Source organism: Thunnus albacares, chromosome 22, assembly GCF_914725855.1.
Source record: "Thunnus albacares chromosome 22, fThuAlb1.1, whole genome shotgun sequence".
NCBI lineage: Eukaryota > Metazoa > Chordata > Actinopteri > Scombriformes > Scombridae > Thunnus > Thunnus albacares.
This window is the reverse complement of record NC_058127.1, coordinates 25,992,372-26,020,365: the sequence shown is the minus strand read 5'-3', so window position 1 is coordinate 26,020,365 and position 27,994 is coordinate 25,992,372. Positions and strand designations below refer to the sequence as shown.

At 41.5% G+C, this 27,994-nt stretch overlaps 2 protein-coding genes and 1 long non-coding RNA gene across 5 annotated transcripts in view; 1 reads left to right on the top strand and 2 right to left on the bottom strand.

Annotated features, from left to right (window-relative positions):
* Positions 1 to 186: 186 nt before the first annotated feature.
* Positions 187 to 3,018, bottom strand: cth1 (cysteine three histidine 1). The gene is made up of 2 exons (XM_044341264.1): positions 2,796 to 3,018; positions 187 to 1,511 (listed from the first exon to the last, which is right to left on the bottom strand). Exons 1-2 carry the CDS (start codon positions 2,802 to 2,804, stop codon positions 528 to 530), a joined length of 993 nt encoding a protein of 330 aa, XP_044197199.1. The 5' UTR covers positions 2,805 to 3,018; the 3' UTR covers positions 187 to 527.
* A 3,172-nt stretch (positions 3,019 to 6,190) lies between these two features.
* The window catches only part of mta2 (metastasis associated 1 family, member 2), a 30,669-nt gene continuing 8,865 nt past the window's right edge, over positions 6,191 to 27,994 (bottom strand). For 2 of the 3 annotated variants that reach the window (XM_044341244.1, XM_044341245.1), the window contains 17 exons: positions 25,318 to 25,385; positions 21,560 to 21,653; positions 16,335 to 16,452; positions 14,445 to 14,508; positions 14,159 to 14,276; positions 13,932 to 14,034; positions 13,185 to 13,284; positions 12,289 to 12,477; positions 12,067 to 12,141; positions 11,900 to 11,958; positions 11,676 to 11,776; positions 11,285 to 11,424; positions 10,927 to 11,155; positions 10,719 to 10,808; positions 10,511 to 10,629; positions 10,231 to 10,373; positions 6,191 to 9,305 (listed from right to left, as the gene is read on the bottom strand). In XM_044341244.1, coding sequence (XP_044197179.1) covers positions 9,152 to 9,305; positions 10,231 to 10,373; positions 10,511 to 10,629; positions 10,719 to 10,808; positions 10,927 to 11,155; positions 11,285 to 11,424; positions 11,676 to 11,776; positions 11,900 to 11,958; positions 12,067 to 12,141; positions 12,289 to 12,477; positions 13,185 to 13,284; positions 13,932 to 14,034; positions 14,159 to 14,276; positions 14,445 to 14,508; positions 16,335 to 16,452; positions 21,560 to 21,653; positions 25,318 to 25,385 — 1,964 coding nt within the window. In that variant the 3' untranslated portion in view covers positions 6,191 to 9,151. The remainder of the gene's footprint in view (positions 9,306 to 10,230; positions 10,374 to 10,510; positions 10,630 to 10,718; positions 10,809 to 10,926; positions 11,156 to 11,284; positions 11,425 to 11,675; positions 11,777 to 11,899; positions 11,959 to 12,066; positions 12,142 to 12,288; positions 12,478 to 13,184; positions 13,285 to 13,931; positions 14,035 to 14,158; positions 14,277 to 14,444; positions 14,509 to 16,334; positions 16,453 to 21,559; positions 21,654 to 25,317; positions 25,386 to 27,994) is intronic. The other variant, XM_044341246.1, reaches the window with a different exon arrangement.
* LOC122973608 lies at positions 14,496 to 25,346 on the top strand. The gene is made up of 3 exons (XR_006400096.1): positions 14,496 to 14,577; positions 24,517 to 24,562; positions 25,264 to 25,346. It is a non-coding gene; the product is annotated as an uncharacterized LOC122973608 (long non-coding RNA).

Genomic DNA, 27,994 nt, shown 5'->3' with positions numbered 1-27,994 from the left:
AAATTTGTTGCCATAGCCTCAATACTAGCTGGATTCAGTCCAAAAACTATTTCTGTAATCATACTTCTCCCTCAGTTTCACAAGCACATAGTACTTAGTGTAAAACACATACTAAAAATAAAAGCACACTCGCAGACATGTTTGCCTTGACAAAGTACACGTTCATATCCAAAAGTCAGGACAAGGTTAGGATTAAAATAGTTTATTCACGATGCTGAGGTTAGACATTTACTCAGTTCATTAATAATGTACAATAGTTAAAACATTTTATTACACTCAGCTGCACCTATAGTGATTCAGGACACCACATGTCCACAACTGTTCCAGACTGCTTAATACTGAACAGTTCAAGGCTTGCTTGACCTGCTGACAAGCCAAACAACTTTAATTAAAAAATATATATATATAAAAATAAAACATGCCCTTAGGGAATGGGTTAGAAAGAGAAGAAGGAAAAAAAAAAAAAAAGTTTTAAATTCAGCTGTGTGTTGAGTGCTCATGCTGGTTTTATCTACAAACATGCCCAGTTACAGCACCCTGTTGTCCCAGATCTCCTGGGCCTTGCTGCTCTCCAGCTGCTGCAGGTGGAGGGCCAGCGGCAGCAGCAGGTCGCTCAGGTGCTGACTGGAGAAGGTGAAAGCGTTGTGGGCTGTAGCCTCTGCAGGCAGGGTAGTGAGAGGGGAGGTCGAGGGAGGAGAGGACGAGGTTGAGGGAGGAGAGGACGAGGTTGAGGGAGGAGAGGACGAGGTCGAGGAGTTTGGCGAGGTGGAGGTGAACGGGGAGGTAGGGGAAGGTAAACCTGAACTACCTGGCTGAGGGTAGAAGAGGTTCCCTTGGCTCTGGTCTGAGGTTTTGATCTTGCTGGGGAGGCCGTGCTGGAAGCGACAGCGTGTGCCGTACAGGCAGAAACCAAAAGCGCTGAATGTGCGACACAGAGCTCCTCGTGGCTTCCACTCTTTGGTCTGTGGTTGCAGCTGGGGGGTGGGAGCAGTTGGAGACTTCTCACCATCATCAGGCGACTCTACACTGCTGTTGACGTCTCCGCCCTCGACGTGCAGGAAGTTACAACGGTTGCCAAAGGGACAAACCCCAAAGGAGCGGAAGGTGCGGCAGGGGAAGTTCCTCCTGCGGCGGAGAGCGGGGCGCTGCTCGGTGGGATTGTGGACGAACAGGCAGCGGCTGCCGTAGTAACAGTAGCCGGTGGTGTGGTAGCTGCGACACAACTCAGTCTTGTACTTGGGGTGGCGGAAGGGAACGTGGAGCTCATGGAGGCCGTGAGCGAACTGACAACGCTCAGCATACTTGCAGTAACCAGTTGCTGAGTAGGTGGTGCAGAGCTCCGTCTTGTAGCGGGTGGAGCAGGGGACGAGGGGACGGGATGAGGACTCTACCAGGGGGAGCAGAGCCTTAGCCAGAGAAAGGCCACCTCCATCTGACTCCTCACTGGACAGCAGGTTGTCCACCAGCTCCTCATCTTGGTACGGAGGCAGATACAAGTCATCGCTACCGGTCTGGAAGACAAAGTGTAGTTAGTTGAGCAGGTCATCATGAAGCCCCCCTCCTCTCCCTGCAGCTGGCCTGTCCCACAAACTATAGGAGTACCTGAACAGTATATAGAGATAGTTCCTTTCTGGCAGCGTTAAATAAAATTAAATAAAAATAAATTAAATAAAATTAAATCTACTGGGAGCAGTGACTTCCTGAGTCTCTGCAGGTTGCCTGAACAGCTCAGGAACTGCTAAGAGCCAATAGCTTTGCACAGATTAAACACAGGAGATACAGCCAGGCTAGCATTTCCCCCTGTTTTAAGTCTTTATGCTAAGCTAATGGGCTGCTGGTGGTGGTAGCTTTACAATTGCCAGACGAATGAGAACGACCACCACGATCACTGTGCAACCTCTACCTGGATGTGTTGAGACTCAGGCATTGAGGAAATACTTTTGTCGTGTTAGAAGACAGGTGAGCAGTGGATTGGAGGGAAACCAGAGGATCACCTAAAAAAGGTAAACTGTTGAGCTGGTGGACACAGTTGGGACAGTCTGAGCTAGTTCTACCAAGACTGAACCTTATGTTTGTCATTCTCTCATGTGACCTTTAGTTTCTTGTTTTAAATGTTTCATGAAAGATGTTAAGTGTTTTAGGCTCTTGTTCATTTAAAAACAACAAATGTAACAATACTCCACATAATGGAGAAAAAAAGATGTATGCATATTGTTGAAGGTGCATTTTCACCATTACACAATCATTTGCTAGAGACCTTAAAAAAAAAAAAAAAAAAAGAAGAAGTAGTAAACTTGCGAAATAAGAAATGCAGAACATTTTTTTTCTGAGTGGGTTAATTTTGACAGACTTATTCTGTGAGAACAAGTCACAGTAGGTTTTAAGACTACTAAACTTTCAATTAGATACCATACTCTTTTAAAAAAAAAAAAAAAGTGAAGTTTTCTTAATGGGATTTTTATTTTGATCATTCTACAAACTGAAGACTTATTTCAAAGTTTCCAGATGATCATAAGAGACATCTTAAGTGGTTTTGACCAGCCAACAGTCCAAAACCCAACACAATAAGAACAGCAAACACTGACTTTTGACAAGATGGAACCAACAAATCAAATTGATTTTTATTTTAACCACTAATCAATTTAGTGGCTAATCATCCCAGTGCATGACCAGTACAAATACTGCAAAGCTGGGTTTGATTCCCAGTCGTGCCACTCGTGCTGTAAACAGCATTTGTAACATTAATAAGCAAAAACTAAATGTAAATGTAAAACAGTATGAAACAGCTGACTTACCTCAAACATGGCTGCAGACAGAGGCAGAGTTGCTGTGTGGATCGGGGAGGAGGTCAGCTGGCCAGAACAGCCTCCAGACCAAAAAAAAACTATTTAAAAACAAATAAGCAGAATGGCTGCTGAGTTACTGTAAAACAAGTGTGTGTATGTGTGTGGATGAGCTGGCATGGACTCACACTGCCGTTCTCTTACTGAGTCACACGCAAACAAGCGCGACTCTTCGTTTGTCTTTTAACCCGGCGCTCAGCTCGCGCCTCCCACTTCAAATGAGCATCAGGTGTGTCACTATGGTGACATAGTGATTGGCGACGGACCAATCGTTAGTAGCTCTGACACCAGTGACGTCATGGCCCATTCATATCGACATATTGGCATAAAGCCGGTCAGTTTGTATCTTATTATTATTATTATTATTTATTTTTTTATTTTTTTATTTATTTTTTTGTTGTTGTTGTTGTTGTTCTTATTATACTTCCATAGTTTGTATACATTTACTTCCGGTTATACAGAGAGTTACTGCAGTAATATTTGTCCATAATATGTTCATTTCATTTCTGTTTTTATTCATGTTAGTCCATCGCATCTTTTTTTTTCCTTTTTACTCGTCTGATCGATGTGAAATCTAATTTTCTAGCGGCTAGCGGATGTTTAGCATACGGGCTCAATCAACATCCTGTATGAAAGATTTGTGGAAATTAGCACCTCAGTCGGAAGTTGTTAAAACAAACTTTCTAATTAACAGCCGTCTGGTAGGAACACTGAGTACAAATAGACAAATATTTCCTTTAGTTAGGTTGATCTTTGTTGAAGCTTTGATTTAATAAGGCCCACAGCAGCAATGCTGAAACTTTTCCATATCATTGACTCCTAAATACACAATCACTTCTGTACGGTGAACACATTAGGAAATACACTAAGCCAATTTAAAATGTTCTATTTCTCTCATTTCTAAGTAAATGTAAAGATATTTCTCTTCTAAACTCATTCTGTAAATCTAAAGTAATGTATACATATTATCTGCTCATACTATCAGAAGTAAACTACACCTGAATATATTTCTCTTCTGTCTGTTCTGGACAGTGGGGGAAGAAGTACTCAGATATTTTACTGCAGTAAAAGTACCAATACAGCAATGTAAAAATACTCCATTACAAGTAAAAGTCCTCTATGAAAAATCCTACTACAGTAAAAGTACATAAGTATTATGAGCTTGATGTAGTTAAAGTATTGCAGTAAAAGTACATAAGTATTATGAGCTTGATGTAGTTAAAGTATTGCAGTAAAAGTACATAAGTATTATGAGCTTGATGTAGTTAAAGTATTGCAGTAAAAGTACATAAGTATTATGAGCTTGATGTAGTTAAAGTATTGCAGTAAAAGTACATAAGTATTATGAGCTTGATGTAGTTAAAGTATTGCAGTAAAAGTACATAAGTATTATGAGCTTGATGTAGTTAAAGTATTGCAGTAAAAGTACATAAGTATTATGAGCTTGATGTAGTTAAAGTATTGCAGTAAAAGTACATAAGTATTATGAGCTTGATGTAGTTAAAGTATTGCAGTAAAAGTACAGAAGTATTATGAGCTTGATGTAGTTAAAGTATTGCAGTAAAAGTACAGAAGTATTATGAGCTTGATGTAGTTAAAGTATTGCAGTAAAAGTACAGAAGTATTATGAGCTTGATGTAGTTAAAGTATTGCAGTAAAAGTACAGAAGTATTATGAGCTTGATGTAGTTAAAGTATTGCAGTAAAAGTACATAAGTATTGTGAGCTTGATGTAGTTAAAGTATTGCAGTAAAAGTACATAAGTATTATGAGCTTGATGTAGTTAAAGTATTGCAGTAAAAGTAGTGGTTTGGTCCCTCTGACTGATATATTATTATATATGACATCATTAGATTATTAATAGTGAAGCATCAGTGTTAGAGCAGCATGTTACTGTTGTAGCTGCTGGAGGTGGAGCTAGTTTACACTACTTTATATACAGTTAGCTAGTTTAGTCCAGTGGTTCCCAACCTAGGGGTCGGGCCCCTCCAAAGGGTCAGCAGATAAATCTGAGGGGTGGTGAGATGATTAATGGGAGAGGAAAGAAGAAAAAACAAAGTTCTGATACACAAATCTGTTTTCAGTTTTTGGACTTTTTCTCTAATCTTTGGTTTTTGCTGAAATATTGGATCATTTGAACATTTATTGAAATGAAAGCATGTGAGAAGTTTAGAGGGAAAAATCACTATTTGGTGAAGCTGTTAACAACTCATAGACATGTGAAATGTGACCCCGACTACACACTGCTTTTTGTAAGACGTCAAAAGACAAAAAGTTTGGAAACCACTGGTTTCATCTTTAACAATGTGTTGTATTTTAAAAGCTTGTTATATGAAAAGTATGAAAAGTAACTAAAGCTGTCAAATAAATGTAGTGGAGTAGAAAGTACAATATTTCCCTCTGAAATGTAGTGGAGTGGAAGAATAAAGTACAAGTACCTCTAAAGTGTACTTAAGTACAGTACTTGAGTAAATGTTCTTAGTTACTTTCCACCACTGTTGAAGGAAACAATGTTCCGAGAACAACAGTGTTCCAACTTCAGACTTTTCTTAACTGATGTAAAACATCTTTATACACTCCTGAACAAAATGTGAAGCGGAAAAGCACAAATAAGTTCCACTCTTGAGAAGACACTGTAAAACATATTTGATTTAAATTGTTTTATTCATAAAAAAAAGTCTTTTTAATTCCTTTTTTATACTGTCCCTGTCTGGGCATATTCAGTCTATTTTGTGGCAAAACATGTAAACATCTATGGGTTAAAATGCAGGTTATTTATGTTTTTTTCTCATGTTTAAAGGGACAGACCGCAGACCGCATTACAACTTAGATGTTGATGCTGTTTACAGTTTTAGACCCATCCTGCCTGGTAAATGCTTACTTCTTTTAAACTCCACAAGTCCAGTTTGTAAGACTCCCCCCCCCCTCCAAGATGTAGACTCCAGGTTCAAGGTGAGAAAACCTTGCTGACATCACTATGACATCATGAGTTATCTTAGACTTGACAAAGCTCCTCCAGTGCCGCAGAAGATATTTATGTTCTCATAGGCTGAGTAGCACTCCTCGTGACTAGTGAACTACACTGTAATGTGTAAAAACATGAAATAAAATCCATTTCATGCCTTTTAAATGAAAAGTTTCTACTTAGATATGGCAGCATATTTCAACTTTCAGCGAGTAACTTTATTCACTATCCTAGTGGGCAGATTCTGTACTTAAATTTAAAAAAAAAAAAAAATGACACACTTAAACCCCCATACCTTCAGGAGAAATATACTCCACCATTCCTCTTTCCCCCCTCAGGGTTTATAGTCCCAGAGCCAAAAAAAACTTGAGAATGAGTCCATGTCTGACCACGAAGAAAAAAAAAATCTTTATTTCTTTTCTTATCAAGATACATTAAAGGATACAGAGACATTGGAATAAAAAACACTTGAGAAAAAGTTTCAATTGTAGCATGTTTGTCTCTCCCATCATACAAAAATCAGCACCCTGTCCCTTTTGAATGTTGCCCCTGGTTGAAATGACCAGCCCACCCACCCAATGAAGGAGAGCAATGCTTCACATGTACAGTAGCCTATTAGAGCCATCTCCACAATAATGGAGCAGAATTACACACTTTAGATGTAAAAAAAGTTTCCAATATGCCAGTTTTCCACTTTTCTTTACACAGATTAGTATTTGCTACAAACTCAACACTTCAATTTCTTTTTTTCTTTTTTTTTTTGAGAAATATTACAAAGCCCACATTGGGACCAAACTTGCTTATAAAACCCTTGTAAGCCCTCGCTGCTGTGGAAGTCACAGGCTGAGGGATACAGAGGAATTATAATTATCCAATTAACAACTTTTAGTACTCACCCTTTCATAATGGTACAAACAAGGGGGGGACTAAAATAAACAAATGAAAGCACAAGTTGAGACAGATGGATTCCTTTCACATTGTTGTCATACCCAATCACAATCAAAAAAACATGACTTCTGTTCTGCATCATCAGACGTTTACAGAAGACAATTAAGGCCATGTGGGGGGAAAAAAAAAGTTCTGAAATTAAGATTTTGAGAACAAGTATGACTTTAATCTCGGTCTCTTCACAATTTTTTAACATTAATTTCTGAACTCAATTTTTTGGCCCCAATTACCTTCCGTACATTTACATACAGACTTTTATCAACTGACCAGTAACATAATTGTGTCACTTTTATTCAAACCAACCAAACAGTACATTGTAAGAAATGCTGTGGCTTTAGTCTAACATTACCTCAGGGATTAAAGCGTCAACACACTTATGGATATCGCACTGTTTTGCACATTATGGCTTCGTTTTTGGACTTCTGCAGACTCAAACATAGTACCTCAAAGCCAAAATGTGTTCGCTCGTCATGGCGAGTCGACACAGTAACTCGTGCAAATCCATGGTAACCACAATCATTCAACTCTCCTAAGCAGTTAAAACCTACAGACCTCTTTGAATCCAGACTGCCTGTTCAAAACATCTCAGGGGGGGGGTTGACGGAACAGGAAGCGGGGCGCTTCTCGCTTAATACCGACTAAAAGTGGCTGTAAAAGCGTGGCGATCGAGTGACAGGAGATGAAAGACCAAATACAGGTTTTTTACTGCAACAGCAACCTTTCCTCAATTTCTAAAAAAAAATGACTTCTGCGGCGCCTCATGAATAGGGAGACAGTACGGAAGGTTACTAGTCACAAAACTGTTAAGATAGCACAAAACTAATTTGAGCAGTGAAGTTCAGGGATTCAGTTCAGGGTCTGCAAACGATCAAAAAAGGAGGAATCAGGATGAAGTAAACACACATACACATGATTTTAAATGAGTTCCATTGTTCCGTGCTTGGTTCGGTTCTGAATGTGAGAGAACATTTACTGTTAGGAACATAGTTACTTCATTTAAAGCCTGTTGCATAGCTAGTAACCTGATTAGAATTGAAATGATTAGTCTCTTCATCAGTTACTAAATGCACAGCTACGTTAATCAAACTGAATATCTTTGGGCTTTGAGGAAATGTGATGGGCGTTTATATTGATTAATTAGGAAGATAATTGGCAAACGAATAGATAATGAAGATAATGCTTAGTTGCAGCCCTGAAGCTGATATTATTTAGAATGGCTTGTCTAACAGGAGGACACTTTTGACTTTGTATGAGTGATACATCTCGCCAAAATTAAGAAAGCAGCTTTGATGATAGTGAGCAAACAAACGATCCCTTCCTAACTTCAACCGTTAAATACACTCAGCCTTCTCTCCTCCTTGCTCCGCACACTCTTCACACCTTGACTTTGACACTGCTCAAGTTGTTTTGTGCTGGCTCAAATATTTGAGACACTGAGGGACTTCCATAAAAACAGAGGATGTTAAGAGGTGTAGATGGGATGAAAAATCTAGGGAAGGATTTTGACCTGTCAGGGTTTATTAACACCTGTAACAGGTATGTGGTTGGCTCCTGACTGATGATGGTAAACGTTGACGGGTTACGGAGTAAAATAAAATAGCGGCAGATGGATCAAACACTGTACGTTCACACCGACTGAGGGCAGCTCTGTCCACATGTCTCCTCAACTTCAACCATTGTAGGTGTAGTCAGTGAGCTAACCATCTGCCACGCCCGCAACCAGTCAGGTTAAGAGAGCCACGTACATGTCTGCATAGTAACACACATACTGAGACCTTAATGATGGAGTGTATGAGTAACATCTGGATTAAAATCTGATCTTCGCCCTTGCCAGAGCTGTCCCCACACACACTCTCTCATTTCCACCTCCCGTTTTTTCATCACATACTGCTGGTCACCCCCTTCGATGATGCATATATTTACACAAAGATAAGAGACGTGGAGGAAAAAAACAAAGTGTGCTTTATCACCATTGTTTCAGGATGAGAAATATCTTGATTTAAATTACACATTTAAAAACAGGCGGCATTAAAAAGGGGAGCAAAAATAATTCAGGATCTGGAATAAAATACTACAAAGCCCAAGGTGTTGTGTGAGTGTCAGTATGTTAATTAAAATGAAATGCACAGTCATCGAAGTGTGTGTGTGTGTGTGTGTTTGTGTGTGTATGTGTGTGTGTGTGTGTGTGTGTGTGTGTGTTGGACACATCCACTTTTGGGGAGTAACAGAGGACTAAAGAAAAATGACACTGAAAAGAGGGAAAATAAAAGACTACTGGTATGACGTACTGTGCTGCCTGGTAAGTGACGACCTGAGCACAGACCCTCCCCAACTCCCTCCTGACCCCCCCATGTCCTGTTAAAAGACCCCACCCCCCCCCCCCCCGTGACTCCCCTTCAGTCCTCCAGGACGATGGGTTCGCTGGTGCTGGAGGGGAGCAGGGACAGGGCCAGGGAGCGAGGGGGAGGTGGCAGCTTGATCCGGACCGGGAGGTGAGGTTTCCTCGCTGCCCGACGCATCTCTGACTGGGTTAGATGTTTCCTCAGAGCCCTGGTTAAAGAGACCAGCAGGGACAAAAAACACATCATGGTCTGTATACAAAACTGTCCATTTACAAGTGATGGTGATTGAACAACAGGTATCTGATGAAGTGAGATCAGAAGGTGACATACAGTAGATTTATTTTGGCATCCAAACAAAGTTTCATGAAACCTTTTTTTGGGCACAGAAGGAGGACTGTGGATTGTAAGAGCATTATGAAGGAATCTTGTAATGGCCAGTATGAACAGCAGGAATGATTACAGCAAGAAAAACAGGTTTGAATGTTCGTTTGGGCTCCTGACTGTTGTTTTAAGACAGACTTGAAGAATTGTGAACCTGTCCTTTAAGTTTTATTCAATGGAAAGTTGTTAATAGCCTGTACAGTAAATATGAAGCTACTGTCTGCAGGTGGTTAGCCTAGCTTAGCATAAATACTGGAAACAGCTTTGTTGAAAGGTAACAATCCACCTACCAGCACCTCTAAAGATGTCGTTTGTTTAATCTGTGCACAAGAAGTGTAAAAACGACAGTTCACCATTTACACTGGTTTATGTACCTGATTATTTCTTGGGTGGGACCAGAACTTTTCTGGAGTCTCCAATGGTTGCCTAGCAACTGCTCAGAACCAAGAAATAGTCAGATATGTATCCTGTTTTCAAAGTGAGATACAACATGTTAATCAGGGAGGTTTAGAGGTGGCTGGTTGGTGGATTTTGTTACTTTTGGATAGAACCAGGCTAGCTGTTTCCCCCAGTTTACAGTCTTTATGCTAAGCTAGGCTAACCAGCTGCTGGCTGTAACTTCATCTTTACCGTACAGACATGAGAGTAGTAACCATCTTTTCATCTAATTAAACAAAAGGCCAACACAGTGTGGAGGTGTTGCTGCTTCATCTGTCACATACTGATGACACGACTGACACTGTTAAATGTACCTGGTGTCCTTTGTGGCCACAAACACCACGGGGTTAGGAGCCTCCCCCTGGCTGACCTTCTGCCGCTTGATGACAGACTGGGAGGTGGTCCTCATACCTGAAGTGTACGGCCTCCCATTGGCTGGGTAGGGCACCCCTGTAGCCTGTGAACCAATGAAAGACAGGCGCGAGGTTATGGTTGAGCAGTTGAAGGTGAACAAGGTTGTGAGACAATTCCACCAAGTTCTATGTGTGTGTGTGTGTGTGTGTGTGTGTGTGTGTGTGTGTGTGGGATACTGACGCTGTCGAAGCCTCTCTTCCCCAGCAGGCTTTGGCCCCCACGAGGCTGGCTGGCCTGGTTCCTGTTGATGGGTGTTGGGGGTCCTCTGGACGCCTTCAGTTTCAGAGGAGCTGATATGGCTGCGGAGAGGACACAACGACACTCCTCACCATCCAATCACACTTCAGAGAGAACGGATTAGCAGATATAGCAGTCTGGGAGTTCTCACCTAAATCCTTCACTATGGTGGCCAGTGACTGTCGAGGCACCACCTTGCTCTTTACATTAGTTTTTGTAGCTTTGGGCAGCCGGATCATACCTGAAGAGACAGACAGCGAATCAAACATGTGAAGCAACAGATATCAGTCTGTCAAACAACTGACTGATACTGGCCTTTCATTTAAAGGCAGTCCATGTGTGTAAGTGTGTGTACATACACTCAGCCTTGACGGCGTTGGCGTTGATGGAGGCGTAGGGCCGTCGTGCGGCGCGGCGCGGCTGCAGGATGTCCTCGCACACCCGCCGAGCGATGCGGGTCAGCTTGGTGGTCTGCAGGATGAACGTCTGGCGGTTCTTGGCCAGCAGCTTGGCTCGACCCTCGTTGCGAGTGAACGGCGACATGCCCTGGACCTCCTGGCGGGTCATGTGACCGCGGGGGCCTGACTCCTGGGTCAGAGAGGAAGAATGTAGCTATAGTGAATAGCTCATGGTTGATTTCTGTACTGTTTTAGACTTAGATATTGAAAGTTGCATCTAAAAAGATCAGATCGAAATGTGAGAGGGGAGGAGACATACAGAGCCAGCTCTAGCGGCGCCCTCTAGCTGTGTGGGGGTCTTCAGGCCTCCGTACTTCTTCCAGTAGATCCAGCAGGAGGCGCACAGTCTGCACTGCATGTTGGGAGGGCCCCAGGCGTACCACTGAGGTGACTGGGCCGCTGGGTTGGTGACAGGACGTTCAGAGAGTTAATACAAATGGACCTTTTAGAGTCAATACAGACAATAGAGTCAAACATCCTAGTTGCTGTTTTGGGTGAGGTTATGGGTTAAGATTCCTGCAGTGGACAAAATGCTCTAATATTTCTGTTTTAATATCAGTACTGAAACTCAGTGCTGTCAGACAAATAGTCATTTTTTCTCTCAAACTTCCTCTGCAGTCAAATCCAGAGTGACTTCAGACTGTACTTACTGTGGCAGCTCTCACAGCTGAGTCCTTTCTGAAAGCCTGCGGCTCCGTTCATCCCCGGCTTGCTGCCCGGCACCATGATCTGATTGGGGTTGGGTTTGGTGCTGGTGAGAGAAGGGGAGCGTGAGAAGAAGAAGAAGAAGAAGAAGAAGAAGGTGAGGCAGTTGTTTTGAGTCATTCTAACTCAAAGAGAAGTATTCAGTGTTGCAGGAGACGGTAATACTCACTAGGTGGGGATGTACACCTGCTTCAGCTTGCTGTCTGCCTCTGCTGCCTTCAGTCGTTTCTGAAAGAGAGAAACCATAGAGATGAGCAGTCAGTAGCAAATTGGGACTATGCTGTTGTGTATTTTGTGGCTTGCTGTGTGTGTGTGTGTGTGTGTGTGTGTGTTTACCTGTTGGATGTAGCGATCTGTAGTCTTCCACATGTAGTAGAATTGGACCACACTGGCTAGAGACTTCCAGGGCAGCTGAGGAAGAAGAAACAAAAATATATTTAAACTAGAATTCCACATGCAGTTCTGTTGCTACTGATGGTTCTATTTGAAAATGATCATAAGGCAGTGGAGAGACAACATATCCTTGTATATAAAAGAAAGCAGAGAAGAAGAGCTTACAAAGTCCTGGCGGATGTCATTGAAGTCCTTGCCGTATTTCTCCAGAGCCTCTTCGAACAGCATGGCCTCGGAGGCGCTCCACTCCTCCATCTCGTCGCGGCAGAGCACCGGACCCCCCTGAGGCACCAGGGTGGACATGGCTTTGGCCAGGTCATAGTTGTTCTTCTGCAACGTGTCCATAGCGTGGAACTAAAGAGCAGAGAGAGAGAGAGAGAGAGAGGTGGAACAGAAGAGCTTCGTCATCACAGATTCTCTCAGTTGCCGCACGACCACGTAGCCTGTCAGGTACGCTACACCAGTGCACATGTCTTCAAACTAGCTTTGACACAAGGCACAAGATTATATAATAAAGCAATACAAGAAAAAATATAACTATGCAAATACATGTCAGTAGGCTTACATTTAAATGCTTGGTTTGGATTGTTTACAGAGTTTGAGAGCTGTAGAGCAGTTTTAGAACCCATCACTGTATCCTCTATGAACAAGTAGGGTGGACATCACTTACCACTCAAAGGGAACAACACTGTCTTGTTTTATTTATAAAGCCATCCTAAATAAGCTACTATTTTATTTATCATCACTTTTTAGACTGTACTCGTTCACAAGGATGCATTATCTTGGATATCCCGTACAGTTTTAGCTTTGAGCTGACTCCGGTGCAGTGCATCTTTTATGTTAAACACTACAATGTCCCAATAAATAAATACAACCAATCAGAAGTGGGGGAAAAACTGCATTCACCTATTATGCTCCTCAGAAGTGGAAAAAGCTTCAAGACTCCCTTAAATTAGACACATTTTTATCCCTTGAACAGTTCTGACTACTTTGTCCCTTTGTAATGTCATGTATAAAGTCTATCTGTCTAGTGTGTGTGTGTGTGTGTGTGTGTGTCTCACCAGTGTGATGTCTCTGGAGGCTGCAGCTGCACTCATATGGAGGCTGGGCTGGCGAATGGAGCTGCTGCAGTCCAGGGCCCGAGCAAAAGTCCCCACAGCTCTGGAACACACATGGAACTGTTACTGGAAGTCATGACACGTGACTTCTCACCACATATACAGACGTGTGTTTGTGATGGACATCAGACATAATAATAATAATATCCCCCAGAAAGTGTGAGTCACACTCAATCTAAAAATCTGTTTATCATGTCTTTGTGTTCAGATTTGACTTGAGTTATGAGTGAATAGGATTTTTTTGTGTATTGCTGAATGTTCATTAAACGGCCACTAGATGGAGTGTTTGTGCTGTTGGAGCAGTTCATAAGCAGCAGGAGGATTCCCTCCAAAAGAAAACTTTACATGGATTTACAAAAAAATTTTTAAAAAATAGTTACACTACTGCTGCACCATCATTCCACTGCTATAGTGTAGTGTTAAATGTGCATTCTAATACATTTCTGCCTAACAGTATATGCATGTATACATTATGAATATATATATATAATGTGTTGGATATGCCTCTGTTAATTGCAATCAGCTGATCCTCTTTGGAACACCATGAAAAAATAATTTCCTTTCATAAGAAATTATTGAGCTTCTTCCTCCAGAAAACCTTCCCTGCTGATGGTAGAGTCACAAGTCACCATGGCAACAGGATGTGATGATGATGATGCAACTGGTTGACAGATGGAAGGGGAGCGTTACCTTGCTACCACCAGGAACTGGTCGATCTGAGGGTCTTTGAGCTGGTTGTTGGGGTCCCACACCTTGGTCTCCAGCTTCTCCTGGATCCGGTTGTCTGATTCACCTGAGACACAAAAGGAAGTGGGTTCAACTTAGGATGTTTTACTAGTAGAAAATGCTCAAATAGCAACTGAAATCTGGAAACATTTGTTTTCCCTGGTATCTGAAACTTTGAGTGTGCTGCTCACCCTCAGCTAGCTTGTCAGGGATCTCCGCCTGATACTTGGAGCCCACTCGGATCTCTCCCTGGTCTGCCAGCAGGGTCTTCTGGACCGGGTCAAACACCAGCGAGTAGAAGAAACAATCCTGGACAGAACATAGAGGAAAAAAACATTACAGCTGCTTGCCAAGTGCTTTGTGATTGTTCAATTCACCGACAGTGTGAAATGGTTAAAAAAAAAAAAAAAAAAAAAAAAGGGAGTAAATGCACCCCATCGTGATGAGTTGATGAGAAATGAACAGATGGCATCTTACCTCTTTCTCTAGGTAGCCGGCCAAGACATCTGTTTCATTGAGGAGGGTGACATTACATTTCCCCCTGGAGAGACAGCGAGGAGCATTCAGAGACCAGTATGACAAAGATGTACAGACTCTACAGTCTCACAAGGTACAAATAGGAGTTCAAATCAAGTTATTTTAGACAGTCCATGCTTGCAAACACAGTCTGTGCATCCATTACTGGATGAATAACAAAACACCAAACAATATGATACTATGACCATGAACTTATAGTAGATGTGTCAAAAAGGCAGTGTTAACTTGATGTATTGTATTATACCAGAAGGTGTTCTTGTCACTGTGTCCATCCCCAGCAGAAATGAGGGGATACTGATGGGATTGTAATGTAGCACAGCACCTAACCAAACCTATTCATTTCATTCAAACCTCAGATTCATCTGAATAATGCGTCATGTTCACGTGTTCTACATTTTGTAAGGACTGGGCATTACATGGCCAAACTTTGCTGATAAATAGTGTTTTATCAAATGTAACTACAAACACTGTGACTTCAGACTCACTGGCTGCGTTCCAAGTTAGATACGAACTGGTCAACAAACTAAAAGCCCTGAGAAACAACATGGTTTTGTACATGGTTGAAATGTGGTGGTCCAGCTGAGAGAAGTGTAATATAATACATCAGTTTTTTAGACTATCTATTGGTGGAAATGTGTTTTAATACATTATTCACTATTATTATGATGATTTGGATCTTTTTTTTTTCCACAAGCAAATGTGACACACCTCTCGATTTCTTTCAGATTAAAAGGGGCACTCCATCAATTGTACACATTAAGATGTGTCATGAGGGCTACTAGTAGAATATCTATGAGATATATATATATATATATATATATAATGTCTACACATCATCACAGAGAGTCAAACTGTTACAAACTGGGGCTGTGGAGTTTGAAAGACATGGAATGAAAGACGCTATTGAGTTGTATTATGGAATTGTAGGATCCAGCAATTTTGGAACTTGGCCAATACTTTTTCCACAATTTTTTTTTATTGTTGTTTATCTGTCTCTTTCAAGTCCCAAAACTGTAACACTCGAGCCCTGCAGTGTTCTATGAGAGACACGTGTGTGTGTGTTTTAAATAGGGATGGGTTTTTCCCAGAAAGTTCAACACAAGACGATTGTGCCGACCTCAGAATTTTAATGTGACTGTGCTGCTGAGAGATAAGTCAAGTGCACAGAGTAAAGGCCTGTACCTGTCTTTTGAACAGTTTTGACCTTCAGTAGCAGACTGAATACTAAACCAAAAAATGTCTCAGAAATCAAACTACATTTGGGGGAGTTTCAGAAGTCTAACTATAGTGTGGTCAGCATGAGGTCCTTTAGATGATTGCTATGGTATAGTTGTGGTGTTGTTGCACCTGACGCCGACAGTGATGTCACAGGGATGGCTTGAGGACGGTTAAATGTACATGACAAGGTGTCTGGGTTCAAACCAGCTATCTTTGGTCTTAACTCAGGTGTTCCAGCATCACAAAACTGGCTCTATTATGGGGTTAGATCACCACAGTGATAAAATAAACTAAAAAAAAGTAGGAAATAAACACTAAATTAGAAAAACAATCCACAGTGTTAATTAGCTCCCTCATCAACCATTCAATTATTTTCCCTCCTCCTCGCTCCTCTCGGTGGAATTGCTCTCACTTTGTGTGCATCACATCTTTATAATAGTTTGTTCATTATGAGACAACAAAGTAAAAACATTCTTTTAATACTGTTGATAACTACTGCTCCTTTCATGTGAGCTGTGTCGTAGCCGGAGGGTAAAGTCCAGAGTTAACTGAGACTGAGTTGACTTTGTATCGGCGTAGTATCAGCAGCTGCTGTTAGTAAAAAAGACGTACCGTATGTGAGTAGCAGGAAGAGATTCGAACTGTCGAGAGAGGAAGAGTTCTCTGTGTTTGAGCTGGTGTTTCTGTTGTTCAGACAGCGACGGCTGCTTCGACTCCTCCTCGAACTCTCCTTAAAAAAAAAAAAAAAAAACACACATAGGCATCAGCACTGGTTTTCTACTGACATGACAAAACATCACACGCTATCACAAACAGAAAAAAAAAAACAAAAAACATGACAAACAGAATTCCAACATAGCCTGCTAGCTTAACGCTCTAACAGTGGTTTGCAACCTACAGTGTGTGTATGGAATCAGACCCCTGCAGGCGGTTGAAAACTGGAAATTCAAAAGAGAAAAACACATTCACAGCTGCAGTTAATGCTCTGACAGGAAGTTGAATGAAGGTATCAAGTCAACCCATCGTTTGCTTAGTACCACAATTGTTTTCATGTTTTTTTTTTGATTCATATAGAGGCCTGCCTGGTGGCTCTTTTCTGTCTCTCTCTTATTTTTTCCTACTAGGTAGTGAGGCTTGTGTGTATTAGGAGGATAAAAAGAGAGAGAGAGAGAGAAGAATCATGCCTGGACCGAATGTATGAACTGAGAGCAGTCTTATCACGCGTGACACTGTGTCATAACTCTATCTTCTAGTGGGTGTACTGATGGGGTTTGAAGAGGGCGTTTTTTTTTTTTGCTGGCCAGACTTAATAGTTTATGATGAATCATTACCAGCCGTGAGCCTGGTTGGTCGTTGTTCGGATCGAAAAACAGCGATGTTATAAAAATGCAGGGCTGTGGGCTGTGTGGTTGGTGGGAGCGTGTTGCTTCAGGTACAGGTGAGACATGAAATAGATCCATAGAAGCTGAAGGCTCATTTTATCCACTGTGTCCATAGTTTCAAGTTAGGGCTGGAGATGACATACATTTGTCGTGTAGGTGCATGAGACCTTTGTGGGTAATGAGCAGGTCTTGCTGTATGCTAAAATGGATCGTTTTTGCATCAATGTGATGAATTACTTTGATTTATCAGGCATTTTACTGGAAAAACAGATATTCCCTGTGTGGTTATTGTATTCATTAACTGTTTCTCAACAGATTTTCCAGAAAATATACTTTCACTCTCAGTACAGATCATCATCACTCTACAAATCATCAGCTCCATGATCTTAAACTTTAGCATCAACAAACTACAGGCTGTTTAATTATAAAACTGGTACGCAAGACTTCAGTCATTCATTCATATTCTACTGCACTATATTACATTATTATATAAGCAGGTACATGGGAGTTAGAAATGGTCAGGAGCGTGCACTTGCATGTATGTGACTGAGTACGACTCAACGTTTTTGATGGAGACTTCATGCTAACTCTCATTGAAATGAATGAGAGGGCTGTGTGTTTTTTTTTAAGCCTTCAGCCTCAATCTGCTGTGTAATGACCTTTTATAGTTTTTTTTTGTCCTCTGGGTTAATTTCTTACTTTGCTGTTATTGCTTTTACTTTTTATTGCAGCAGTTAATATTGTGTTAATCATCTGCGAAGCACTTTATAAGAGTTCAAAGGTCACTAAATTATCAGGTTACAGAGAAAATTGCTCCCTAATGTGATTTCTAGAATTTAGTCATCTACAAGAAATTGATTCATTTAAACTGTGTGCTTGATCTTTGCCATCCGCAGACACAGTTACTAATGGACTTACTGTACAACAATGCAAATGTTTCACATTACCAAACCCATGTGACACCCATGTTCCAGCCAGTAAGCGGCTCTGTGTGTGTGTGTGTGTGTGTGTGTGTGTGTGTGTGTGTGTGTGTGTGTGTTCGGCCACTAGATTGCGCATTCCTAATTTCAGGCGGGTGAGTAATTTGTTGCAAGCTGGAGGGGAGGGACTATATCGCTCCATCTCCGTGGACTCCGCCCCTGCACTCAGCCACAGGAAACCCTGTCAGTGAGGACAAGGGAGAGAGAGAGAGAGAGAGAGAGAGAGCGAGAGAGAGAGGGACGCTACCTTAAGCCACACCCCTTTTCTGTTAACCTCTCAACCCCCCTCCCCCCCTCCTCCTCCTCCCCCTGTCCGGCTAGTCCCTGCCAGACAAAGTAGGAAACCCTGTGTACCAAACCTGAGGCGCCCATCCCCCCTCCCCCCCAACATGTATCCCCAACTCCCTCCCCACACCCACACACACACACACACACACACACACACACACACACTAGAAGAAACCACACAAATACACAGAAGGAGCGACAAGCACTTAAAGCGCACCCAGAGCAGCAACACACTCCTTGTACACACACACGCGTGCGCGCGCATACACACACACACACACTAACACACACACACACACACACACACACACACACACACACACACACTAACACACACACTTTTTCTTCGCTCTGACAAAGACACAAGGCAAGTCTGAATTAACCCGTTGCATGCTGTGGCCCTCAGGGACAGATCAAGGGCCTTTTGTTATGCACAAAGAATTGATGTGTGTATAGAAGGAGGAGGAAGACGACGATGAGGCAGATAAAGCAGAGCTTTAGTAGAAACGAGGAAAGCATGTAGTCTTCTTCATCACTGCTACAGGATCACTGTGTGTCAAGCCAGACCTTGCACAGACCAGACTAAGTTAGACCAGGTCTACATACATGCATATGTGTGGAAGACAAGTGGATGGACTTTAAAACCAGGTCCACACTCAACTGGCTCCGTCAAGAACATGAGATGTTATCGTAGCTAATAATATGACAGTAATATCACAATAATCATCAACGTTTCCTGACATCCTATTATTAGTGCTGAAATATAGTTAAAGCACTTCACACCATGATCACAACATGGTGTAAAATGCAGCTCTCTCTCTCTCTCATTGAATGTTACAACTTAACACCCGTAAGTTAGCAGCAATTCAGTGGGTTGACAGCTAATGTCCTGGCCAGAGTAGCTAGAGCTCCACAGTGACAGCGTACCAGTAGAAAGCTCCTTCTTTGTTGCTAAACAAAAAAAAAAATGGATGAAGGCAGGAGTATTGCTGCTGCGTTCACGGCGTCCTCTGAAAAAGCTGATAATCACTGTAATGACGGTAATGGACGTGGTTGGCGGTGTTAATAAAATCAGCATGTTTCGCTGTGGTATACAGTAAAAAAAAAAAAGGTATACCAGCACATCTCTAGTCTGGAGATCCACTAGTGGAAAACGGTCTCCCTGGAGTGGATAAATCTCAACATGCTGGCGTTGTGTTCGAGCGTAAAAAAAAAAAAAGAGGAAAAGCAGAAGTTTTGGAAAACATCCAGAAACAGTTGGGAGCAGCGTGGCAGTAAACTTTCTGTGTGATCATTCATTTTATATGTCAGTATAACTGCTGTCGTTATGATCGTCAAAGTGATTTCAACGACTTCTCGGTGCGGCAGTGCACGAGCGAAATCCCCTATTAACTCAGTCGTAAGTGGAGAAACAGAAAAATAGGAATAAATGATGAGACTATGAAACCTGGCAGCAAAAATCTAATCTAGCAATGACTTATTTTATTGATTAAGTTCATTCTTGAACATGGAAAGTGTTTACATAAAACCCTCTCCCCTCAGACCTTCAGTTCAGATAAGGAAAAGCCCGACAGGTAGAGTGTAGAGAGGTGATGATGGACTGAGCGGAGCTTTGACTCAGCAGAGTGTCTGCTGGCTGTGACGCTCAGATTTTGTTTGTTAACTGAAGGGAGGATGAAGAGAAGAGAAGAGAAGAGAGATTCCTGTTGAGCTGGTGTTTCATTGTAGATGGTTGTGTGGACGTTGTGTTTTTAACACGAGTTGTGATTTTATCGTCTCTCTCTCGGCTCAGTCGGCTTTAGGTGTTAATTGGCGAGAAATATCCAAATTTCTACCACAATGAGATGAATTATGTGACTTGAAAAATAAGTGATTAGACTGATGATGCTTTCAGTAGGAGAGGAAGAAACTGTGAGCGTACATGATGATCAGTGGAGAATGATCAGAGAATCTTTATTAAAACCACCTGTCTTAAAAAGACAAGAATATAAACCTAAAGAGGGCAGTCCAGGCTGCCTGCAGACACTGACAACACATGATGAATTGTCCACACATGCCCAGTGAACAAACACTTAGCATCTCTGTGTGTGTGTGTGTGTGTGTGTGTGTGATGCTGAGCACAGTGAAAAAAAAAAAAAAAGCAGCATTAATGCATCCATTTTGAGGTGTAGTGTGTGTGTGTGTGTGTGTGTGTGTGTGTGTGTGTGTGTGTGTGTGTGGATGTCTTTGTCTGGATCACTGCGGCCCAGGAGGAGGGAGGGAGGGAGGGGGGAGCTGCTGCTGCTGGTGGTGGTGGTGGTGGTGGTGGTGTTGGTGGTAATGACTGAATGTGATCAGGCTTCAGTAGTCTGCATGCCATTAGCACCACCCCGCTACCTCCACCCTCCTCCCACCTCCTCGGCTCTGTGATCACACACACACAAGACAGAGGACTGAGGCTTATAGGCTGATCAGGGCGGGGTGGAGGAGGATAGGGGGGGCAGACATCACATACTGACACTATACTACAGAGGTATTTCATTAAAAAAAAAAGGGGAGTGATTATTACTATTATCACTACGTCTCAAAGACAGAAAATCACTCCAGTAAGATCTTTTGATTCAGGGGTAAAAGCTAATGATGAAACCTTATAATAACATGATGATTAAATGTATCTAAATCATTGAAGTATTAGATTACTTCCTGCTGACTTTGCACACCTTATTATTTATGAGATGATGGATCCAAATATTAAAGGTTCTGATTCTGAATGTTTCAGCTAATAAGATTAACATATGCTATGAATGAAATAAGAGACTCTTAAAACTGATATGACATAAATCAGTGAGATCGACTCGGTCAAGTTCTGTTGTATTATGATCACTATGAATCACTGCTTCTAAATACTAATAATGATAATAATCAGCTTTATTTATATAGCACTTACATTGTATATACACACACTAAAAGCAGCTCAAGGTGCTTCACAAAGTAAAGTAAAAGATGTGATGGACTCTTCCCCTGAAGAAGGCCTTGGTGCAATTTACAAGCTAAAAACTGAGGAGGTGCTGTGAGGCTTTTATGTGAAAAACAATGGAGGAACAGGTTCATTAAAAAGGCGGTGAGCCGTATCATACCTGCTCTCACACCGGAGAGCAGGGCCAACAGGTGTGGAGAGCGGATAGGTGTTTATGTAGTCGCTACTCACTTGCGTTGCTGTCAGCCAGAGTGTTGAGGTTGCCTGAGATGTCTCGCCTCCGGAACAGACACACCACCTTGGCCTCCACGTTCCCGTTGGCTGTCTGGAAGCGGGCAGTCAGAGGTTACCAGTTAGCGACATGATAAAGCAGTGCTATCGCTGTAATCTGTGATATTCCCAGATTTCTCTGTCTCTTTACTCATATTGACACGGTGAAATTCACTGCTCATGTTAACGCCCCTCTCCAGTGTATTCTGGCATTTTTAAGATATTTCATATCTTTCTGAATCATTTTGTAATTTTGTGCTCAAAGTTCAAAAAAAAAATTGAAGCTGTTGCAAAAATGGAATGATGATGTATGACTAGAGTAGAATGCTGCAGTCAGTAAATCAGTCTGCACTGATGTAGAAATGAATGTGGGTGATTCCACAGCTGCTTTATACTGTATGAAAAGCTTTCAGTTCATTAAATCCCTGCAACACCTGAAGGCAGCAAGACTGATATGGTGATAAATCCACAGACTCTGAGAAGTGTTGCGCCAGAGTGAAGTGCCGTTACCCATGACTGTTTACCTTCATTAAAATCACACACACACCTCTACACACATCAGACTGGCGGGGTTATAAATTGATATTCTATTGTTTTATGTAGGAGACGTCAGGTTTGCAGGGCTCATCAGCCCCGACTTTCTTTTTAGCAACAGTAGCGTCTCTTGTTTTATCCTTGAAACACATTGAAGTGCAAACACTGTTGTATAACATTAATCACTAAACTATGTGAAAGTGTACGAGGTGAGATACATGAGAATTATTGCTGAAATAATGTTGGTGCGATAGAATCATAAACAGCTTCACCAAATCAAATTTCTTTATTTCTATTGTTATTATAGTAACTAACTGATGAAAACAACTACTCCATCTGTCTTTGGCTGCAGGTTTGTAGTGATGTGTGTTCATGTTGTGATGCTCTGAACCATCCAGACACTTCCTGGATGGAAGTGAAAAGCTTTCCATTCGTTGAGCTGCCTGTGTGTGTTATCGTGTTTAACTGTGATTGGCACAACTGTCTCAGAGTGAGAGCAGTGATGTGACTGGCTGAGAGAGTATTTAATAAATCACCGCGCGTTATTGATTTTTTTTTCCTTACCACACAAATTCAGCAAAGCCATTCAAACCACCGCCATAACCGCCATAAAGACATCATTTAAACCTCAGATGTTAGAAAATAATTGGCTCCTAACTATCAGATGGGATGAATACAAGGCAACCCTGATTATAAGACGAATGCATTTATTCCTGTAGTAGTCTATATAGTCTAAATGTCTCTTTGTTCCAGTGTTGTCATTAAGTTTGCAGCAGGAATATTAGTGGGCATTCGGCAGGCGTGTCGTTCTTTATGTCAAACCTGAGAGAATAACTAATGTCCCATCACTTGAGCTGCTGACTCAGCGGTGAAGCAATGATCAACTTGACCCTGCCAGGGTGGACATGACGAGATTGCGTTACTGCAGTAATGTGGTAACCGTGGCAGCACATACATGAACCAAAATAGCAGGTGCACATGGAGACGTCCATAGAGTCCATGCATCTAAGAGCTACCACGCTGCTCTTGGCATTTATTATTCAAATTTCAACTGACACATATTAAACTGAGGCTGTAGTGCATGCTTTTGCACCCTTGTCAAACTGGGCCACTGAGGAGGAACATTTACAGACATAAAGTCGTTGCTTAGGATAGATGATCCATCAATAAAGAAGCCATCATCTTTCACCTTTCCACTTCACATATCCCTGTTACTTACATTTAATCTGTTCTATATAGCTAATGTGGTTGTGAGCGGACAGGTTAGGCTATAATATCACTACCATTCTGACACATCTGGATTCCATCTGACTATCAACTACACCCCAGGGCACAATATTAGCACCAGCCACTAGCCAAATGCTGGTAAAATATACAAGTGGCTGGTAGATTAGCTTCACTCACCAGCTAAACATAACAATGATAATCTATTGAGTGGCTGGTAAAACTGGAACATTCACTAGCCATTCAGCCCTGCCACACCCCCCCATGCTCTGTTTGAGGAGTGGGGCTTTAACGCTTATTCAGAAGCACTTTTCCCAATTCTGGTTCTTAGAAGAACCCACCTTAATTATCAGCAGGTTTTTGGCTGCCACGTCTAGACTGAGCACTCACTGATCTCAAACAGTCTAAACAAATCCTACAGGTAGTAAACTCACTTCTGCTCTGTAAGGAGCTGGAATCCTGCCTACAGCACTTCTGCTTTCTGAAAACTTGGGTCTTATTTTCATCACTTCATTCAGTTCTGATCACACAGGTAACTCTAAGTAAGCCAACAGTTTAGCCAGATTATCTGAACCAGCCTTATGGGCTTGAAAACCATGATATTGAAAGGTATTTTGGTATTTTTGAGATATGACGATATGCTAAAGAAAATGTTTTCTATCCAGATTTCAGCTAGTTGAAGGAGACTGTATCGGGGTGCGACATGTCCAGTGATTATCGAACCAACTTCAGCCTGCTGTTTGATTGCTTGCTCTCCTCTGCTTATGTGGAGAGATGCTCCTGACAGTAGTAGATGACAGCGTATATATGGTCTTGTTGTGTGATGTAAGGTGAGATGGTGAGGGGGGGGGTTTCACTCTCTGTGATGAAAAAGAAGAGACAACACTTCCCTCCATGCATGCTTCACATTCCTGCCTGGACCTGGAGAGCTGGCCACTCTCTCTCTCTCTCTCTCTCTTATTATCCATTCATTCTGCTCAGCAGCCATTAGCACTCGGGACGATACAGTCCTCCTGGTGCTCAGCACAAGCCCTTCAATATAAGAGTGTTACATAAATGAGCTTAATCTTTGACTGGCAAACAAGCCTGTGTCATATGCTGCTGCTGCTGCTGGGTTATATACTGTAAGTGACTCCTGTACTCATGTCCTGTCATTACAGGAGCCATGGATAACTGACAGCATCCAGGGGAAGGCTGAGTGAAATGGTGTGTGATTATGGGATGGGGTTCAACACCATCACCGAGGTTGCCTTTTTTCCAGAAACAAGAGGCTTTCTTTCTCAAATCGGACTCAGAGAAACTATGCATACATTTGTCATGAGCAGGCTGGATTATTGCAATTCTCTATTTATGGGTCTTACAAAACAAAACAATCCATAGATTACAACTTATCCAGAGCTGCATGAGTTCTAACCAGGACAAAAAGATCAGACCATGTACCTCCAGTCCTCTGGAACCTTCACTGGCTACCTGTTGTTTTCACAATACTATTCAAAATCCTTTTTGTTTTTTTACAAAGCACTTGCTGGTCTGACTGCACAGTACACCTCAGACATGCTGTCAAGTTTATAACCCCAGCAGATCTCTCCGATCACAAGGTGGAAATCTCCATGTGCCTGGAGCACTTTCAAAGTCTGCTGAGATGGCATTCAGTATTTATACACCCAACGAATGGAAGAGTTGCTGCTGAACTTAGACTTGCTCCAACACTGTGTTCTTTAAAACTAAAGAACTAAAAGACTAACTAAAGACCTTTCTTTTCAGTCCAGCATTTTCTTAAATAAAGACACCATATTTGTAAAGTATGTTTGTACGTATGCATGATGTTTCTGTTTATTTGCACATTTTTGCTGTTTCTTTTTTGAGTTATGTAAATTTTATTGAACTCAAATCTTGTATCTTATTAGCTACAGCTGATCCAAACTATGCATGATGGGGAAAACACAGCCTGGACAACCAACCTTGTTGAGCTCTTCTATTCTGCGGATCAGGTAAGGGTTGCTGGAGGAGTTCTCAAAGTACACGTAATCTGGAAGAAAACAGAAAACAAAAAGATTAGACTCAGGAGAATATTTACATCCATGCGTGACCATAGATAATGATAAAAATAAGAAATGTTCTTCTAAACAACGGAACCACAGCCCTGATTACATGTCTGGTTGATCCTCTGATAGTTCACTAACACATTTGTGTTATTAAATCTCAGCAGCGCTCTATTGCTAAAAGTCACTGAGGAATACCTTTTCCACTGGAGCTACTTACCCACTTCTTTAATAGGCAGAATAGCAGCAGTGTAAATGACCATAATACCAAAAATAAACAAGAATGGTTTTCAATCCCCCCCCCCAGTCCAACCTTCACACTAGTTTAACAGCCAGCACTCTATCATTAACACATTCTACTAGAAACAAAAGAAAAACAAGAGTGAGATTAGATCAGTTATCAACATAACGGAAACCAAAGACGTGGGAGATCTAGCTGCCCCGAATTTCTGATTTTCCCACTTCACAATGTTTAATACATAACAAAACAGCTTCAAATGAACAAACAGTAAAAACACCTATGGATGGATAATTACAGGAATTAGCAATATCAGATCTACCGATTCTAACTGTCAGTTAAAAACACATTTATAATTGTGGTTCTGACAGCTTGGTGGAAACTTCACCAAATGACTGGACAAAGTTATGTTTCCCTTTTTTTTTTCTTTTTTTCGCTGATCTGAAAAATGATTCAATCCATGACTCAAACCCATATCTGAACTGTATGTTTTGTGATCAGTTGCACCTCTAACATTTAGCTATTAGAGCTTATTCTGAGCAGTGATGGCTGCATATAACCACAGAATGTCCATACCCTTAGCCTTAAGTCTACAAGAAAAAGGTCCCACTACTCTGATTCTGTTAGTCCTTTTACCGAATCAACAGAAAAGAAAACTCATCACCTCAGTCGTAGTAGACAGAAAACTGAGAAAGACTTCTCTTCAAAACTAAGGCTGCGTTCAGACCAAATGCGTGAAAAACGGTGGTCCTCCAAGTCATTTGAATGGGGCGGTGCGTTTACACGGTGGGAGTGGGGACAGCATGGGGCTCAGTGAAAAAAAACTCAGCAGCTATCCAGCAAAAAATTTGAACCGGACTTAACTTTTGCCGAAATGCAACCTGACGTCATGCTGCATACAAGTGCACATCCCTGGTGGATTTACTTTGTAACGTGACTGTTGTCAAAACGAAAATGAAACGGTTGCGGCCGTGATAACTTTCCAGAGTTGTAAAATCCTGACTGTGAGTGTTACAAACTGCCGCCCTGTGTTTTGGCATCTGATAAGTCCTTAGAATCATTAATCTGTAACTACGAGTTGACCTCCTGGATCGTACTTCATTCAATCAACACGCCCCTCTCTGCTGCAGCCCCCAGCGCTGGATTGGCGGATTGGGCCCTGAGCTGGTCTGCTATTAATCAGTCAATGTGATCAGGCCGACAGAAACACTGTACAACATCATTTACATATTTATAGGGCTGCAACACAGGATTATTTTCATTACCAATGAATTTATCTGTGTATTACTTACTCGTTTGGTCTATACGATATCAGAAAACAGTTCAATTATCCATCACAATTTCCTAGAGCCCAAGTTGATGTCATACAATGTCTCGTTTTATTTGCAATCCAAAACCTAAAATGATTGAGTTTAGTATAATGTTAAGACAAGGAAAGAGAGAAACTTAGACAAAAGAACGTTTGGATTTTTGACATTGATCAATTAATCGATTATCTAAATAGTTGGCAATTACTTTATTTGTTGGCAACAATCAATGAATCATTGCAGTCTTGTAATGTATCGTAAAGGTTTTCCTGCAGTTGAGCAGGCAGGGAGGGTTAACAGAGACAGCCGTGGTAGACAGCACTACAGACAGGCAGAGTGTTTGCTTTTGCAAAAATGTTCACTTCACTATTATATAGCTTATTCCAATGGGATCACTAGAAGAAAGTCCCAATTCCCATTGACCAAGAGTGCTGCCAAATTAACATCAAGTGCCAAGAAAGAAGCTCTTGACTAAGGCGGGCCTGAGAGAAAGACACAAAGTTCTTGATAACCCTACGAGAGTCAGTGTCCATTATGTTTTAGAGGCTTTTCCACTGAACTGGGCGCACACTGGGACTGACACTTCAGTACTTTTTAAAAGTATCATCTCTCAATTATGTCCATAGGCCCAACTAGTAGAAGACTACACCAGCTGCTTGGTGAGATTCTCAGTGTTGCTCCCTGATTCTTTTATGACACATTTATCATTTGGTTGATTGTATACTGTGTGTTATTTGGCACTATTCTTGTGCAGCTGTTAGCTTTAAGGCTAAAATAAACACTGATGCATTTCAATTAATCAATCAATTTTTATTTATATAGTCCACAAGCCAAAGATAATCAGTTTGTTGTCATAGACGACTAAAGAATCCAGAAATGATTCACATTTGAGAAGCTGAAATCTGGTCTTTTTCTTAAAAAAAGGACTAAAATGATTCATCAGTTATCAAAACAGTTGGTAATTAATTTAATAGTTGGCAACTAATTGATTAATCGACTAATTGTTGCAGATCTAATAAAGATAAAGAGATCAATGCTCCTGTAGCTTACG